We start from the raw sequence: 19,524 nt of genomic DNA, 5'->3' as shown, positions 1-19,524 counted from the left end.
GTGTGGAGGAGAAATGTTACTGGTGGATATGTTGTCAGTGTTCATGCAAATTGTGCCAAGGCTATGTATGTGACTAAGGCAAATATCCCATATTATTAACTGGGAGAGGCAGACTTCCAGGGTGACAGTCTGTGTGTTTACATGAAAGACAGATTCTAGGCAGCAATGGAGTAGAGTCAAGTTTAATTATTAGTCCTTACAATCAAACCTGTCCAATGTCTCTGAGTTAAATTATTTTGTAAATATTAAACAGATTAGAATTGCTAGAGTGCTAAGTGACTTTTTATGTATTTGATATGAAATTGTGTGAAAACAAAATCTATTGTATATATTAACATAAAAATTTGAGAGTCAGCAATTTTATAAACAAAATTTAACTAAATATAGAAGAGACAAATAAACAAACTTGAAACTCAAAGACATTCCTGTTAAACAATTATCTTCAAACATTTATATAACTTGGTTATAGACAGTGGATTGGAAATATTGCTCATGTCAATTACTCAGGTAGGTATAGAGATTAATGGAAGGAATGATGCTAAAGCTGAAGCTCCAGTACTTTGGCCACCTCATGCGAAGGGTTGACTCATTGGAAAGGACTCTGATGCTCGGAGGGATTGGGGGCAGGAGGAGAACGGGACGACCGATAATGAGATGGCTGGATGGCATCACGGACTCGATGGACGTGAGTCTGAGTGAACTCCGGGAGATGGTGATGGACAGGGAGGCCTGGCATGTTGCGATTCATGGGGTCGCAAAGAGTAGGACACAACTGAGCGACTGAACTGAACTGAACTTAGTAGGAAATAGCATTCAACATTTGGAAACTCAATAACTGCAAGAATATTTTTACAAGTATTGTACAAAAAAAACAGATTTTGTTTATTAGTGGAAAAAAGATTTTTATGAACTGGACAATCGGTTATTTTTAAACTCATTCTAACAGGTTTTCATTATAATTTCTTAAAGAACCCTTTTAACATTTAGTTTACATAAACATATTATAAACAGGTTCAGGATTTATAATTTATTTAGATAGTAAAGAGATGGGAATATCAGACCACCTGACCTGCCTCTTGAGAAATCTGTATGCAGGTCAGGAAGCAACAGTTAGAACTGGACATGGAACAACAGACTGGTTCCAAATCGGGAAAGAGTACATCAAGTTTGTACATTGTCACCTTGCTTATTTAACTTATATGCAGAGTACATCATGCAGGGCTGGATAAAGCACAAGCTGGAATCAAGATTGCCGTGGGAAATATCAATAACCTCATATATGCAGATGACACCACCCTTACGGCAGGAAGCGAAGAAGAACTCATAGCCTCATGATGAAAATGAAAGAGGAGAGTTAAAAAGTTGTTATAAAACTTAACATTCAGGAAACTAAGATCGTGGCATCCGGTCCCATCACTTCATGGCAAATAGATGGGGAAATAATGGAAACAGTGGCAGGCTTCATTTTGTGGGGGCTCCAAAATCACTGCAGATGGTGACTGGAGCCATGAAATTAAAAGGTGTTTGCTCCTTGGAAGAAAAGCTATGATCAGCCTAGACAGCATATTAAAAAGCAGAAACATTACTTTGCCAACAAATGTCCACCTAGTCAAAGCCACGATTTTTCCAGTAGTCATGTATGGATATTAGAGTTGGACTATGAAGAAAGCTGAGCCCTGAAGAATTGATGCTTTTTAACTGTGGTGTTGGAGCAAACTCTTGAGAGTCCCTTAGACTGCAAGGAGATCAAACCAGTCAATCCTAAAGGAAATCAGTCCTAAATATTCACTGGAAGGACTGATGCTGAAACTGAAGCTCCAATACTTTGGCCACCTGATGCAAAGAACTGACTCCTTGGAAGAGACCCTGATGCTGGAAAAGATTGAAGGAGAAGGGAACAACAGAGGATGAGATAGTCGGATGGCATCATGACTCGATGGACTTGAGTTTGAGCAAGCTCCGAGAGTTGGTGATGGACAGGGAAGCCTGGTGTGCTACAGTCCATGGGGTCACAAAGAGTCAGACACGACTGAGTGACTGAACTAAACTGAACACTTCTTTTAACAGTTTGAACAAATACAATTTATCTCAGAGAAAAAGCCTTTACTCACAAGTCTGCTATTCAGGGAATTGGTCAATATTTATTACACAGCAGTAAAACATAAATACATATACATACTACATAAATACATACATATATATATTATGGATTTTTTCTCTATTAAGAAAACAAAACTTTTAATTTTATGCCTCCTAAACAATTGTCTCTATAATCTATAGTCGCTATAAACAGGTTATGTGTGAGTGTGTATGCACGTGTCCCAGTGGTTCTTATCCAACCAAGACTGGAAATTGAGTGCTTCTGTAACACAGAAAGAAATTTCTATCTACATTTTATGCACTGATCCCTTATTTGTTCAGAACTTAGCCCATTAGTATGCAACTGATGCGACACAGGCAAGGACACACCTCGCAGTGTCTCAAGTATTTTTTGTTATCAAACACAATCCGGCTCCACATCCCTGTTGCTTAGCCCAGAGCGAGACCCAGAGAAGTCATTCCATGTGGGTGTGTTCAATGAATAAATGAGCCATCCCACAAAAGATGAGAAACGTTCACAGTTACATAGTATACACGCTTCCTATTCTCATGCCTTATTCTCTGACTTCTCAATTTTGTAGTTGAGATTACGAAGTATTTTTTTAAAAAGAAACAAAAAATACTGAAGTCAGTGCAGTTTCCAATAGTCAGGTGAATTAATAGATATAAAGTATTAGGATGTTGTTGCTGTTCAGTCACTCGTCATGCCCAACTCTTTGCAACCACATGGACTGCAGTATGCTAAGCTTCCCTATCCTTCGCCATCCCCAGAACTTGCTCAAACTCATGTCCATCGAGGTGGTGATGCCATCCAACCATCTCATCCTCTGTCGGCCCCTTCTCCTCCTGCCTTCACTCTTTCCCAGCATCAGGGTCTTTTCCAACGAGACAATTCTTCCCATCAGGTGTCCAAAGTATTGGAGCTTCAGCTTCAGCATCAGCATCAGTCCTTCCAATGAATATTCAGGCATGATTTCCTTTAGGATTTACTGGTTGGATCTCCTTGCAGTCCAAGGGACTCTCAAGAGTCTTTTCCAACACCACAGTTCAAAAGCATCAGTTCTTCAGCACTCAGCCTTCTTTATGGTCAAAATCTCATATCCATACATGACTACTGAAAAAACCATAGCTTTAACTATACAGACCTTTGTTGGCAAAGTAATGTTTCTGCTTTTTAATATGCTGTCTAGGTTTATCATAGCTTTTCTTCCAAAGAGCAAGCGTTTTTTTTTAATTTCATGGCTGCAGTCACCGTCAGCAGTATTTTTGGAGTCCAAGAAAATATAATCTGTCACTGTTTCCATTGTCTCCCCATCTATTTGCCATGAAATGATGGGATCATTTGCCACGATATTAGTTTTCTGAATGTTTTTTAAAAAATTAGGATTTAAATATTTTTCTTTAAAGAAAGATGATCTCCATTGTAAGCATGGGAATCTCAGGGCCATGGGTTAATCTTTGTCCTTGTTTTGTTTTTCCTTTCGTTTTGCTCAGAACTGTGTCTGGAGTTTCCAAAAAAGGTCTGTATAGTCAAAGCTATGGTTTTTCCAGTAGTCCTGTATGGATATGAGAGTTGGAATGTAAAGAAAGCTGAGTGCTGCAGAATTGATGCTTTTGAACTGTGGTGTTGGAGAGTTCCTTGGACTGCAAGGAAATCAAACCAGTCAATCCTAAAGGAAATCAGTCTAGAATGTTCTTTGGAAGGACTGAGGCTGAAGCTGAAACTCCAGTACTTTGTCCACCTGATGTGAAGAGCTGACTCATTGGAAAAGACCCTGATGCTGAGAAAGATGGAATGCGGGAAGAGAAGGGGATGACAGAGGATGAGATGGTTGGATGGCATCACCAACTCGATGGACACAAGTTTGAGCAAGCTCCAGGAGTTGGTAACGGACAGGGAAGCCTGGCGTGCTACAGTCCATGGGGTAGCAAAGAGTCGTACACGACTTAGCAACTAAACTGAACTGTATATAGCATTAGCTTATATCCATACAAAGAAGGATGATTCTCCAGGACGACTGGGAAAAGGATTCTCTGGATTGAGAGGGGAGCACAGGGTAGCTTTTCCAGCTTCATGTCTCTAAGACTTCCTTTTGTTATGTGAACAGCTCAGAGTAGCATTTCTCTTTGAGGCCATTTCTATGACTCCGAGCTAAGTCTGTTTCCAGAAGACATTTGACTCCGTCCCTCTGTTCCAGCCCCAGAATTCAACGGACCTTCTTTCCCAGGGGAACTCAGCTTTGAAGGTTTGTGTAGCTGCAGCAGCACTTTCTTATATATGCTTTCTTTATAGCCTTTCCACCTGTTATCACAACCTTCTTTGTCCTTACTCAATGATCTTTCTGTGGGTATGTGATTCCCTTCATGCTAATAATCATTTTGGAAAGACTTATTTGCTGAACATTTCTGAGATTATTAAATGCTGAGACCACTGTGCTACAGGAGCTCCAGTAACTTTCACAGTGAGGAGGGAACAAGATGATTGGCTCTCTAATAGATACTACTCTCCTTTGTAAATTAAACACTCAAATAAACTTTTCTCCAGAAGAGGTTGGCATCAGGTCCCACTGGGGCCTTTTTTGACCTTGTCCAATCTGGGAGGCTTTGATTCCCATCTAGGGGGTTTGGGCTCCAATTTGGGGTGTTCTCCTTGGGAAGGGAAACTGTTTATAAGGGACTTCAGAGAAAGGTCACTGGAACTGGGAAATCATGTTAATGTGACTTTCTGGCTGGTTAGGTTTTGGTTTATTTTGGCTTCCCAGGTAGCGCTAAGTGGTTAAGAACCAGCCTGCCAGTGCAGGAGACATGATGAGATGCAGATTCAATCCCTGAGTCAGGAAGATCTCCTGGAGGAGGAAATGGCAACCCACTCCAGTATTCTTGCCTGGAGAATCCCACACACAGAGAAGCCTGGTGGGCTAGAGTGCATGGGGTCGCAGAGTCAGACATGGCTAGAGCGACATAGCATGCACTGCAGTATTGCTTGATCCTGTCATGGGCACAAGTACTTGGACCCTGGCAGGACTATCCCTAGTTTTACTAGTCAATGTCAAAGCCATCTGCCAAGGTTTCAGTGTTGTCCTGGCCTTGTGGTGTGTTTGTGATTTTACAGGGGTTTCATTCCATACTGGAGTAGGGTTTGTTAGTCACCTTCACTGCTCTAACCCTCACCACACGTTTTCTCTTCTTGTGGTTTGGCTATACCGATCTTATTTGAGGATACTTGAGATTTCCCTGACACCTAACATTGTTGAAGATATTAACTCAGATTTTACTCTGTTTTGTTGTTTTCTAATGTCTGTTTGATTTGACAGCAGGAGGTGTTTGGGAGAGATCAAATTCTATATTGCTTCTATGTTTTAGGGTATTATCATGTTACTCATCCTCTGTGGTTTTATTTTAGAAAAAGTATTTCATGACCCTATGAGAAAAAAACATGGAAAATAATGCTTATTTAAATATATATACATATGTATACTAGCACCAGGTGGCACTAGAGGTAAAGAAGTTGCCAATGCAGGAGGTATAAGAGACACTGGTTTGATCCCTGGGTTGGGAAGATCCCCTGGAGGAGGAAATGACAACTGCTTCAGTACTTTTGCCTTGAGAATCCCATGAACAAAGGAGCCTGGTGGACTACAGTCCACGGGGGTGCAAAGAGTTGAACATGGAGATCCAACCAGTCCATCCTAAAGGAGATCAGTCCTGGATGTTCACTGGAAGGACTGATGTTGAAGCTGAAACTCCAATACTTTGGCCAACTGATGTGAAGAGCTGACTCGTTGAAAAAGACCCTGATGCTGGGAAAGATTGAGGGCAGGGGGAGAAGGGGACGACAGAGGATGAGATGGTTGGATGACATCACTGAATCGATGGACATGGCTTTGGGTGGACTCCAGGAGTTGGTGATGGACAGGGAGGCCTGGCATGCTGCAGTTCATGGGTTCACAAAGAGTCAGACACAACTGAGCTACTGAACTGAACTGACTGAAAGCAACTTAACCCACACACACTCACACACACACACACACACATCCACATGTGTGAATGTATGAATGTATAACATTTTTCACTACTATCTGCATCTCAAATCATCTATAAAGATTGAACTATGCTGTAGTCTGTCCACCACCCAGTGAAGGAATCCTCACACTAATTTACTTACCTCTGCCAAGAGTCTGCAAGCTGCTGTGAGTTTGTACGTGCTTTGCATAAATTTGCACAGAATTCCTCTGCCTTGGTGATTGTTACTCTCCAGGAATTATGCTTTGAATTTCCTAATATCCTTCAGCTACCTCTCCTCTGCTCTTGCTGTTGTTTAGTGGCTAAGTCATATCCAACTCTGCAATCCCATGGACTGTAGCCCACCATGCTCCTCTGTCCATGGGATTTCCTAGGCAAGAATACTGGAGTAGTTTACCATTTCCTTCTCCAGGGGAACTTCCTGACCCAGGGAACAAATTTGCATCTCCTGCATTGGCAGCCCTTGGCATGTAGATTCTTTATCTCTGAGCCACCAGGAAATCCCCCTGTTGCTCTAGCATGTACTGATGTCTCTGAGCTTGGGTGATGAGTATAGGCCATGAAAATCCATATTGCAGCAGATGATGAGCACAACTATTTATGCTGTTGAAGTAGATTCACCCTACCATCAATCACTAGTATCTATTTCCCTTCCATTCAAAGTGCTAACTGGCTCCCTAGAAGAGAGTTGATCCTTCCCTCAGCAATGCCCAACAGATGGCAACATATGATTATTTTTTCCACAGAACTTTTCTCCTGCTTTTAAACTTTGGAATTTCTGGTCTTACATGGTTTATATTGCAGTATCACTGTGACAATCATACATGTTCTATTTTATCAGTCTCATGAATACTCTTACTTATTTCAGAAGTGTAAAATTGGTCATAGTTATTGTGTATCTTTAATTTTTAAAGCTAAAAGATGCTCAAAACCATTATTCTTATAAAAAGCATTGGATGATACTTATGATCTTGAGAAACATAACCCCCAGTTATAATGTTTCATATGAATGATTAGGCTTTGTGTTTTTGAGATTTACTTGAAAATTTAGTTGATATTAGCATACTTGGATAAATAGAAGTGTCTAGTTTAAGACCCTCTTCCTTACTGAGTATGAGAGCAGTCATTTTGGCAACCTATAATTTGGTTAATTACAAAGTATCTTGATATTTTAAGTTATGAATTATAGCCAGGCTATGCCCTATGGCTAATAACAGGTACCCAACCAGAGGCCCATGTATAGAAAGAGACGACACAGTTCAACTGACTAGCCTGTAAACCCAAACATCAGCAATAACAACAAACTCTTAGGGTATTTGTGTTTTTAGAAGGTCTCTCTCTGATCAGTACTTAGATTTCAGTATCTTATGTAGCCTCTTACGAATCTCCTTAGTCTTAATGGAATAGATAATTGGATTGAGCACTGGAGGCACAAAGAGATATATTAGGGACATGAACTTGTGCACATACTCAGGGGCATGCTTCCCAAATCGATGAACCATGGACACACTAACCATGGGCACGTAGAAAATGAGCACAGCACAGATGTGTGACACACATGTGTTGAGTGTCTTAAGTCTCTCTTCCCGGGAGGCGATGGCCAGCACAGAGTGTAATATGAGCACATAGGAAAGGAGGATGAGCACTGAGTCTACACCAAAGGCAGAGATGACAATGAACAAGCCATACGTGCTGTTGATGGTGGTATCTCCACAGGGCAGGCGGATCAGGTCTGGGTGCAAGCAGTAGGAGTGGGTCAGTATGTTGCCTTTACAGAAAGGCAACCTCTTCAGAAGGAAAGGCAGTGGGAAGACCATGCAGAAGCTGCGGATGATGATCGATATGCCCATGTGAGCCACACGGGTATCAGTGAGCACTGTAGAATAATGCAAGGGGTTACAGATGGCCACATAGCGGTCAAAACTCATGGCCAGCAAGATTCCAGACTCTGTCCAGGAGAAAAAGTGGATGAAGAACATCTGAATCAGGCAGGCATCAAAGGCAGTCTCTGGTGTGTGAAAGCACAAAGTAGCCAGTATAGTGGGCAAGGTAGAAAAAGACACACCCAGGTCATTGACAGACAGCAGAGATAGGAAGTAGTACATTGGCTGGTGCAAGCTCTGCTCCTCCTTTATGATGAAGAGAATGAGGCTGTTGCCCAGGATGGAGACAGCATACAGCAGCAAGAGGAGGGCCGCTAACCAATGCTCCAGTCCCTCCATCTCTGGGAATCCTGATAGGGTGAAGCTGGTCACTCTCGAGATGTTAGTTTCAAAACTTCCCATGGGGTCCCTGAGTATCTTTTGGAGAAACACAATCAGAGTAAAGTGAGGTCAAACAATGGAAAGCATGGTCACTATCCAGGATGGGAGGGACAAGGCTACTTAGATTGCACACCAAAGATCACGAAAAATTAGGAGGAAGCAAGCTAGGGATCATTGCTCACATCTCAGGCCTTCTGCCATCTGATCATTTCTACAGTTGGGTCATGGGCTCCAATTCCTTCCCCACAAAAATCCTGTGAGTCTGTTTTGAACACTATATCTTATTCTTCCTGTTTCTGTACTCTTTGCAGAAATATTAAAATCTTTCTCCAGTAGCAGAAAATGATTTAGCTCTTTCTCTCTACCAGTTCTAGCCACTACCTTCTACAAGAAGTGAAGTACAATATGCCCTCCCCAGGCATCTTAGTGTTCTCCACTTACTCATGAATCTCCATGTATGCAGGGATAACATTTTCATCCGTACGCTGAGCTGTGTCTTTTCTCCTGCCTGCTCTGGACGATCTCACTCCAGCTCCCCATCCTATCTTTGTTGCGTGAGCTCCTCTCTTATTCACCAAGGATCCAGACTCTCATGCTTCTCCACTCCTGATCGCTCTGGGTTTTTCTATCTTGCATATTTAGTGTTTTCCTCTGTTTAGATTAAGGATTCCCAAACTGTGTGTATGCTAGATTCACCCAAGGAGCTTTTAAAAAACTCCTTTGTCTGGACCCCAGTAATATCAATTTAATCCAAATCTCTAGCAGCAGCAGTTGGATTCAAGAATCAATACATTGGAAAAAAAAAAAAAAAAACCTACCCAGGAAATTCCAATGCAAAGTCAAGTTTGAGAATCAGAGGTTTAGAATATGTTCCATCCAAAACCCGCTTCTTTCTTATTGAGGATCAGTTTCAGGACATACAGTCAAAGAAAATAAATAACAACAACAACAACAACAACAACAACCACTTTATTGCCCCCACATATTCTTGCAGTAATCATTTACTTCTCTGCTCTCTTTCACACTATGTTCACAATTATTTTCTACTCATAATGTCCTTCTTACCTCTTCTCTGTACGTCAATTATCCCAAATTCATGTCTCTAGCTCAGATGTCTCCTCTAGCTGTAGAGTCCAGCATCCAACTCCCTACTGGTGTATCAACTGTAATGGCTCATCAGCACAACATAAACATATGCCAGTCTGAACTTTTGTGAATCACCATACTTGGTCCTCTGCAATATTTTCCTCATATAAAAGTCCATCAGCATTTATCCATGCACTAAAGCCAGAAAAACCTAGGAAGAATTTTTCACCCTCTCCCATTTCCAGATCTAATTAATCTATTACTACCTTTCCAAAATATACTTAACACTGGCACTCCTGTCTCTCTCACTTCCAGCTAATCCAGTATCCAGTCTATTGCACTGATCTATCCCTCAGCATTTTTAATCAGAGTGTCTACAGGCCCTTTCTTGCTGATCATCCAGCTCAGTGTCATGGTCCTCTCTAATTCATCTTTTACAAAGAAGCCAAACTATCTGTTGATAATATAAACAAAATGATGTTACACTTCTATGGAAAACCTCTCAGTGGCTTCCCTTCACTCTTAAAACAAGGATTAGAGTAAGAAATCAAACAGTCTTACCTAGGCATGAGGCAGTATATGAACTACCTGAGGACTTGTTACCTTCCTATTATTCTAACCATTCATTACTTCTCTACATATCATTGTATGTCCCTATTATGTATCCTCACACATACTTTTCTTCATGACTCTTATCACACTTTGATTAGTATCTTTGTTCCCCAAAGAATTATAAGATCCTATAGTTGTCTCAATGTTTATCCAAGTCGCTGGGCATAGATCCTGGATAAGCATTCAGATTACCAGTTCTAATTCTAACCAGTAAATATTGATTAAATAAACTCTCTTAGGCAGAATGTATTATGACCCAGTTTTGAAGTGTAACATAAATTTAGAAAAGTTAAATAACTCTGCTAACATCTAAAACAGCAAACTTTTAATCTCAGTTTCAGCACACACCAGCTATAGATTTAGTTTACTTAATTACACCTTACGTTTACAGCTGTAGTATAGAAAAAATACAGAGTAAAACACATAAAATTGATATTCAGCACTGTTGTGCAAGATACATACTGAATAAATGGCAACCAAGAAAGAGCGGATGAAGAGGGACGTCTGGAGCCAAGGTTCCCAGGCCCTGTTTCCACACTGCCTTACTCTTCCAGTTTCCCAAACAAAGGCTCTCTCCTTTTATGTTGCCCATGTATCCACTTCCCAGTGAGAATACTGGAGTGTGAGTTAATAACACTGAGGCACTCACACCAAACGAAAGCTTTGTGATTTCAGGCATCAGGGGGTATTGTTGAGGATTGTTGGTGTAGGGCAGAAGAGGAGTACAGAGAAAATCTCTAAAATTAGATCACAAACAAACTTTTCTTCAGATTTACGTATTATAATCACTTCAGGATTTTGAAGCTATGAATGAGGTTCCTACAGACCTCTGTGAGGGAAGGGCTCAAGTCCCAACTTACCTCCTCAGGGCAGCTCTAGTGAGAAGAGGACAGGTGAAGTGTCTCCTAAGGAGAAACTCTGAAGACTCCTCTGTACACGACCTCCCAGCCAACCTCCGTGCCCTGAGCAATGAAACAGCCGCTTCAGTGTCCCCTGGGCCTGGTAAGTCTTGGGGCTTAAAGAGATGGCTGGAGCAGCAGGGAATATGAGAACTTTTGAATGATGGCTCCTTTGTACACTGGTGTTTCTCCCCCTTACAGATATTTAAAAAAAAAATTGAGTTATAACTCTGCTGTCCTTCATAAAAGAATCCATTCAGTTCATCAAAAACAGACTGAATATCAGACCCTTTGACTCTCACTGATTCCCAAGTTAGCGATCTTTCCACCAATTGTGTCACAACCCAAGTAAATTTCAAGAAACTATAAATATAACCACCAAAGCTTCAGTAATCATAGTCAGAAACCACAGTGACAATCCTGGTTTGCCTGGAACTATACTGGGTTTAGCAATGAAGATCCTGCACTGGGGACAACCTCTCTGTAGCTGCAAACTCAGACAGTTTATCAGTCTGCCCCAGACTTGAGTAAAAAACAACCGCTTCCCTGTCTAAGTGACTATCCTTAATAAATTTATTTAGTTTGCTCAAATTCCAAATTCCTCATTTGGAAACCTGGAACACAAATGTCTATAAATCCAGTTGACCATGAAACTTCGTATCACCATGGTAAATGATTAAAAAACAAGGACTATTACAATGACTTGCCAGTTTTCCATTGGCCAGAAAAGAATTTGAGAAGATGGGATAGGCAATTAGTTCTGAGAGCTCTGAGTGCTGTGAAGGCAGGTTGATTTCCAGGATGCTTATTAAAAGATCCTAAAATTATGAGAGCTTTTGGATCATCTTGTATCACACCCAAACTGTCATAATGAAGAAATGAAGACTTTAAGGTGCAAGAGGCCTGTTCCCATCCACTGTGAAATCATTTATAAAGTCAGGACTTGAAAATAATTACCTAGAGTTAGTCCCCAAAGTCTATGTCTATTGCCCAAGCAATCTCAATTACCAGGACTGAGGAAAGGAGAAGAGAAATACTGATATTTCTTGAGCACCTGCAGAGTTTTGGGGGCCGTACTAGTTTATTGTTTGCTTTAGATTAGCTCATTTAATCAACAGAGAAAACCTGAAGGATACCTTTTATTATGCCTAAATACTAGATTTTTCAGTAGACAGACTAAACAGAATTAGAGCTGTGGAGGAATAAAAAATAAAAAGCTATATATTTTATATTTAGATAATTTTTAAAACATCAAAGCATCGATGTCTTCCTCACAAAAAACTGGAAATGTATTGGATTTTAGTACACTAATCTTAGGGTCTCATTTAAAAACAATTTAATGTATATAGAACACCAAAGTTCTTTAGGATTTAATATCTGTAAAGGTCGTTGTTTCCCTGGAGAAGGAAATGGCAACCCACTCCAGTATTCTTGCCTGGAGAATCCCATGGATGGAGGAGCCTGGAGGGCTACAGTCCACGGGTGTCTGTCTGTAAAGTCTGCATTTGTGTATGCATGTGTGACAGTGTGTGCAAATGTTTGTATGAGAATGGAGAAAGAGCAGGCAAAGAAACGTACCTCCAATTTTTTAGAAAGGAGAAAAACAGATCTTTTATAATTAATCAATAAATCAGTCACAAGAAATCAAAAAGAGGCATAAAAAGATGATACCCTTATAAAGAATAATTACCAGACATTTAAGATTTGACGAACTTGACCTAAATGAAAACATAGACTGTGAAAAATAGTTATCATTAAGTGACCATCTACTATATGCTATAAACTTACTAGAATCTTTGTATGCATTGCTTATTTATTACTAACATATAGTTAATGTTTAATATTCACAGGATCCTTATCAGTTATATTTTTTGTCTTCTTTTTACAAATGACATTAGGGATTTTACAATACTTGCCAAAGTCGTAAAGTTATTGGAGTAGCCAAGATAACAATCTGGATGCAAAACCACAATTATAAACAAATATATTCACATACAGTCATTCACACAAGCACAGTCATCAATTGGAAGAAGAGATTAAATGGACTTTAATTGGAAGAAGGAAAAAGGGACTTGAAGGACCACATCAATCAAGCAGTTATAAGAAGACTAGACTGGCCTACTAAGTGCCAGCGACTAAGAGGCTAAGGTTGGGGATGTTGGAGAAGGATACTTGTCGATCTGAACTTAAAACAGGAAGTTTTATGATTGTGCCCCTTGAATTTTATGGTTATGCCGCTTATTCTTTGCTCACCTCAAATGTAATTATGATGGCTCTCACCAGTTAGGATATGCTAGTCAAGTTAAGAAGATAATTTCTGCCTGTGTAGTAATTCTATTTCCATTGTTAATTGATAACGTTATGAATCTATGTTATTGCCTTGATCAGTGTGAGTTCATCCCTAAGAGAGAGAAACACACCAAAGGGAATCTGAGATATAACAGTGAAGAGGATGAACCTTCTCTCTGTTCTCACAGTGATTAGGACAATCAGTTCAGTTCAGTCGCTCAGTCGTGTCCGACTCTTTGCGACCCCATGAATCGCAGCACGCCAGGCCTCCCTGTCCATCACCATCTCCCAGAGTTCACTCAAACTCACGTCCATTGAGTTGGTGATGCCATCCAGCCATCTCATCCTCTGTCGTCCCCTTCTCCTCCTGCCCCCGTCCCTCCCAGCATCAGAGTCTTTTCCAGTGAGCCAACTCTTCTCATGAGGTGGCCAAAGTACTGCTTTAGCATCATTCCTTCCAATGAATAGACTAAACAAATAATTTCACTTGTTAATCATCTTCAGAAAAAAAGTTTAGAGTGCTATGAAGAGGAATCATTAAAAAGGTTAGTTTAGGTTGAATCCTGAAGGATAAATAAGAGATGTTCAGGGGAAGAGAGAAGAGAGCACAATAAATGTGTTGGACTTATGAACTTTACTTGCAGAAATATGAAGTTCCTTCAGTTCTACCTCCTAACTACTATTTAATTGACTTATTTCCATTCCCACTCTCTAGTCAGCATATCAACATGTCAATCCTAGATAATTACAAGGGTCTTAACGCATTTCCCTACATTATTCAGCCCTCTTCCAATTCACTTTTTAAAGTGCAGAAATATATTTAAGTAAAATTCCATCACATTATCATCAAGTCTAGCCTTTAAATGACCCTGTGTGATAGGATAAATACCTTCCTTCCAAACTTTATTTTGAGCCATTTTTCTTAGGTTCTTTCTATTACAAGTAAAGTGATCTTCCAGTTTCTTGCATGCGCAAAGCTACTCCTTCCATGCGGCCTTCACAAGCGCTCTTTCCAAAATCTTACAAGCTTTTTCCCACTCACCTTCCATTCAACTGGATCCCTACCACCATCTCCTAGCTTAAATTGGCGTGTGGAAGATCACCCTAGCCTCCTAACCTAATAAAGGTTATATTACATTCTCTGTTGATCTTTTCTAGTACCTTGCAGGGTTGTGATTAATTGATTTAAAATAAACAATAAATTATTTATTACATGCTTCTTTCCTACATCAATATGTATGTTCCATGAAAGATGTCTCTGCCTTATTTTTTAATATATTCAAAATACCCAGTGCAATGTTTGTTGTTGTTGTTTAGTTGCTAAATCATGTCCAACTCTTTTGTGGCTCTGTGGACTGTAGCCTATCAGGCTCCTCTGTCCATGGAATTTCCCAGGCAAGAATACTGGAGTGGGTTGCCATTTCCTTCTCCAGGGGGTCTTCCCAACCCAGGGATCCAATTGGAGTCTTCTGCATTGGCAGGGAGATTCTTTACTACTGTGCCACCTGGAAGCCTAATGATTAGCAAATAGTAATCTAATGTCTTTACCATAATTACACTATTAGCATAACACCATGAGTCATCTTTCCATGTTTCTGCAAAATGGATTACCATGCTACTTAGGGAAACACCTGTTCAAGAACATATGACATACACATATCTATTTATCTCTGCTTTTTTGTCAATTTACCTAGTTACCTATCAGCCCCAAAGTGCCATCCTAGAGAATGCATCAAACATGAGTCACTACTTCATTTTTTTTAAACAAACTGTTCCCAGTCTAAACCCTGTTTTCATTCCTGGGTAGGATCTTTGTAAAGTATCAGATTTTCTACATTATTATTTTTCTACATTATTTTCTACATTAATTAACTTAAACCAACAAGATTAGAGAAATCTAAAGTCTGTGTTTCTGCTGCTGCTATTGCTAAGTTGCTTTAGTCGTGTCCGACTCTGTGCGACCCCATAAACGGCAGCCTAACAGGCTCCCCCATCCGTGGGATTCTCCAGGCAAGAACACTGGAGTGGGTTTCCATTTCCTTCTCCAATGCATGAAAGTGAAAAGTGAAAGTGAAGTTATTCAGTCGTGTCCAACTCTTCGTGACCCCATGGACTGCAGCCTACCAGGCTCCTCCATCCATGGGATTTTCCAGGCAAGAGTTCTGGAGTGGGGTGCCATTGCCTTCTCCGAATGTCTGTGTTACATGCCCCTTTTCTGGGCTACCACAAACAGTAATCATTGCATCTTATCTCCCGTTGTGTGTGTTAGTCACTCAGTCATGTCTGACTCTTCGAGACCCCATAGACTGTAGCCCGCCAGGCTCCTTTGTCCATGGAATTCTCCGGGCAAGAATACTGGAGTGAGCTGCCATTCCCTTCTCCAAGGGATCTTCCCAACCAAGGGATCAAACCCTGGCCTCCTAAATTTCAGGCAGATTCTTTACCAGCTGAGCTATTCTCACTCAGAGCGAACATTTATGTTTACTTACTGAGCATATTATGTGATGCTCAACTTTAATTCAGCTAAACCTCACCACAGCCTTGTCAAACAGATATTACTATTATCTATATTTTCCACCTAAGGAAACTAAGGCACAGTGAATTGAATAACTTTTTCAAAGTCACAAAAAAATATATGTGGCAGAACTAACATTTAAATCTAGGTGCTCTGAACCATTAAGCTGTAAGGCCCCACTGTGAGTTCACAGAGTAAGTGCCGCTCTGCTTTACTCTTCACAGACTGCTTCTGTGCCTAATATGAGGCTGGGCACATAATGGGTGCTCAGTAAACAGCCACTGAATGATCACATGAGGCTTCTTTGTCATTTGATATATTGCAGATCTCCAGCCCAAACTAAGAATATTGATGTTGAATATGTTCAACCATAGAAGGCAATACACATAAAGGACAAGAACTGCAGCATTTTTCAAAGCAGCACCACTGATTCAAAATCATACTCACTTGGACTCAGGAGTCAGATTACCTGCACTCACCTCCTGCCTTTCCACTGGCTAGCTTTGTGACCCTAAATGGTTAATCTATTCTATGCACCTCAGTGTCTGCACCTTTACAACCAGAATAATAATTTTATCTGTATTCTAGTCTTGCTGATAGGGCCTAATGATTGCTTTAATAGTAAAATATATACTAAAATAAACTTTGAATATTGACTGTCATGTAATAAGCTATGCAGAAATGTTATCCTTAGTATTACTTTCACTTCAGTTCAGTTCAGTTCAGTTGCTCAGTCGTGTCCAACTCTTTGTGACCCCATGAATCGCAGCACGCCAGGCCTCCCTGTCCATCACCATCTCCCAGAGTTCACTCAGACTCACGTCCATCGAGTCCATGATGCAATCCAGCCATCTCATCCTCGGTCGTCCCCTTCTCCTCCTGCCCCCAATCCCTCCCAGCATCAGAGTCTTTTCCAATGAGTCAACACTTTGCATGAGGTGGCCAAAGTACTGGAGCTTCAGCTTTAGCATCATTCCTTCCAAAGAATCCCAGGGTTGATTTCCTTCAGAATGGACTGGTTGGATCTTCTTGCAGTCCAAGGGACTCTCAAGAGTCTTCTCCAACACCACAGTTCGAAAGCATCAGTTCTTTGGCGCTCAGCCTTCTTCACAGTCCTACTCTCGTATCCATACATGACCACAGGAAAAATCATAGCCTTGACTAGACAGACCTTAGTCGGCCAAGTAATATCTCTGCTTCTGAATATACTATCTAGATTGGTCATAACTTTTCTTCCAAGGAGTAAGCGTCTTTTAATTTCATGGCTGCAGTCACCGTCTGCAGTGATTTTGGAGCCCAAAAAAATAGTCTGACACTGTTTCTACTGTTTCCCCATCTATTTCCCATGAAGTGATGGGACCAGATGCCATGATCTTCATTTTCTGAATGTTGAGCTTGAAGCCAACTTTTTCACTCTCCTCTTTCACTTTCATCAAGAGGCTTTTTAGCTCCTCTTCACTTTCTGCCATAAGGGTGGTGTCACCTGCATATCTGAAGTTATTGATATTTCTCCCGGCAATCTTGATTCCAGCTTGTGTTTCTTCCAGTCCAGCATTTCTCATGATGTACTGTGCATATAAGGTAAATAAGCAGGGTGACAATATACAGCCTTGACGTACTCCTTTTCCTATTTGGAACCAGTCTGTTGTTCCATGTCCAGTTCTAACTGTTGCTTCCTGACCTGCATACAGATTTCTCAAGAGGCAGGTTAGGTGGTCTGGTATTCCCATCTCTTTCAGAATTTTCCAGTTTATTGTGATCCACACTGTCAAAAGCTTTGGCATAGTCAATAAAGCAGAAATAGATGTTTTTCTGGAACACTCTTGCTTTTTCCATGATCCAGCGGATGTTGGCAATTTGATCTCTGGTTCCTCTGCCTTTTCTAAAACCAGCTTGAACATCAGGGAGTTCACAGTTCACGTAGTGCTGAAGCCTGGCTTGGAGAATTTTGAGCATTACTTTACTAGCATGTGAGATGAGTGCAATTGTGCAGTAGTCTGAGCATTCTTTGGCATTGCCTTTCTTTGGAATTGGAATGAAAACTGACCTTTTCCAGTCCTGTGGCCACTGATGAGTTTTCCAAATTTGCTGGCATATTGAGTGCAGCACTTCCACAGCATCATCTTTCAGGATTTGAAATAGCTCAACTGGAATTCCATCACCTCCACTAGCTTTGTTCCTAGTGATGCTTTCTAAGGCCCACTTGACTTCACATTCCAAGATGTCTGGCTCTAGATTAGTGATCACATCATCATGATTATCTGTGTTGTGAAGATCTCTTTTGTACAGTTCTTGTGTGTATTCTTGCCACCTCTTCTTAATATCTTCTGCTTCTGTTAGGTCCAAACCATTTCTGTCCTTTATCAAGCCCATCTTTGCATGAAATATTCCCTTGGTATCTCTAATTTTCTTGAAGAGATCTCTAGTCTTTCCCATTCTGTTCTTTTCCTCTATTTCTTTGCATTGATCGCTGAAGAAGGCTTTCTTATCTCTTCTTGCTATTCTTTGGAACTCTGCATTCAGATGCTTATATCTTTCCTTTTCTCCTTTGCTTTTTATTTCTCTTCTTTTCACAGCTATTTGTAAGGCCTCCCCAGACAGCCATTTAGCTTTTTTGCATTTCTTTTCCATGGGGATGGTCTTGATCCCTGTCTCCTGTACAATGTCAAGAACCTCATTCCATAGTTCATCAGGCACTCTATCTATCAGATCTAGGCCCTTAAATCTATTTCTCACTTCCACTGTATAATCATAAGGGATTTGATTTAGGTCATACCTGAATGGTCTAGTGGTTTTTCCTACTTTCTTCAATTTAAGTCTGAATTTGGTAATAAGGAGTTCATGATCTGAGCCACAGTCAGCTCCTGGTCTTGTTTTTGTTGACTGTATAGAGCTTCTCCATCTTTGGCTGCAAAGAATATACTCAATCTGATTTTGGTGTTGACCATCTGGTGATGTCCATGTGTAGAGTCTTCTCTTGTGTTGTTGGAAGAGGGTGTTTGCTATGACCAGTGCATTTTCTTGGCAAAACTCTATTAGTTTTTGCCCTGCTTCATTCCGCATTCCAAGGCCAAATTTGCCTGTTACTGCAGGTGTTTTTTGACTTCCTACTTTTGCATTCCAGTCCCCTATAATGAAAAGGACATCTTTTTTGGGTATTAGTTCTAAAAGGTCTTGTAGCTATTACTTTACAGCTGGTGAAATGAATATTGCCCATTTTCGTGACTGGTATAGCTAGCCCAGTTGAATAAGAGATCCTGTGCAGTTAGTCCTGACAATTAGGCCTGCGAAAAATAAATATTCTGTCATTTCATTTTAGATTACTTATGCTATATTAGCCTTTGACTGCAGAGTGAACATTCTGGATAGCACAGACTTCTGAATTGGGATAACGAGAGCAAAAGTGTGATTTGCTTCCAATATGCACCAGGGGAGTTAAATCTCTTAGCACCTAGAATCAGGCCCCCATGGATAGTATCATGGGCCTGACACAGCCCATACTCACATCTAGAAGGGAATAACTCTCCCAAGAAAAGTACTCCTTATCCCTTGAGATGAGCAGAGAGGAGCATTTGGAAAGCACCTTGGTAGAGCAGAAGCATCAACACTCAGGTTTCTCTCTTATGAGGCTCACTTTCTCCAACTCTCATTATTGGTGTTTGCCTCCCTGTCTCTCCCCTCTCTCTCAATCACTCTCATTTTACTAAAACATAATGTGTACATTTTATAGAAAAGT

General features: G+C 40.6%; 1 protein-coding gene across 1 annotated transcript; it reads right to left on the bottom strand.

Moving 5' to 3' along the window:
- Positions 1–7,466: 7,466 nt before the first annotated feature.
- On the bottom strand, positions 7,467–8,408 carry LOC128060438 (olfactory receptor 51I2-like). Its single transcript, XM_052652843.1, has one exon. It carries the CDS (start codon positions 8,406–8,408, stop codon positions 7,467–7,469), a length of 942 nt encoding a protein of 313 aa, XP_052508803.1.
- Between the last annotated feature and the right edge of the window lie 11,116 nt (positions 8,409–19,524).

Source organism: Budorcas taxicolor, chromosome 15 (assembly GCF_023091745.1).
Source record: "Budorcas taxicolor isolate Tak-1 chromosome 15, Takin1.1, whole genome shotgun sequence".
In the NCBI taxonomy this organism is placed as follows: Eukaryota; Metazoa; Chordata; class Mammalia; order Artiodactyla; family Bovidae; genus Budorcas; species Budorcas taxicolor.
Note: the sequence above shows the minus strand (reverse complement) of the source record. Positions and strands in the feature narration are given on the sequence as shown.

Coding starts and splice junctions, on each gene's coding strand:
- LOC128060438 (XM_052652843.1), bottom strand. CDS start 8,408: ATGGGAAGTTTTGAAACTAACATCTCGAGAGTGACCAGCTTCACCCTA.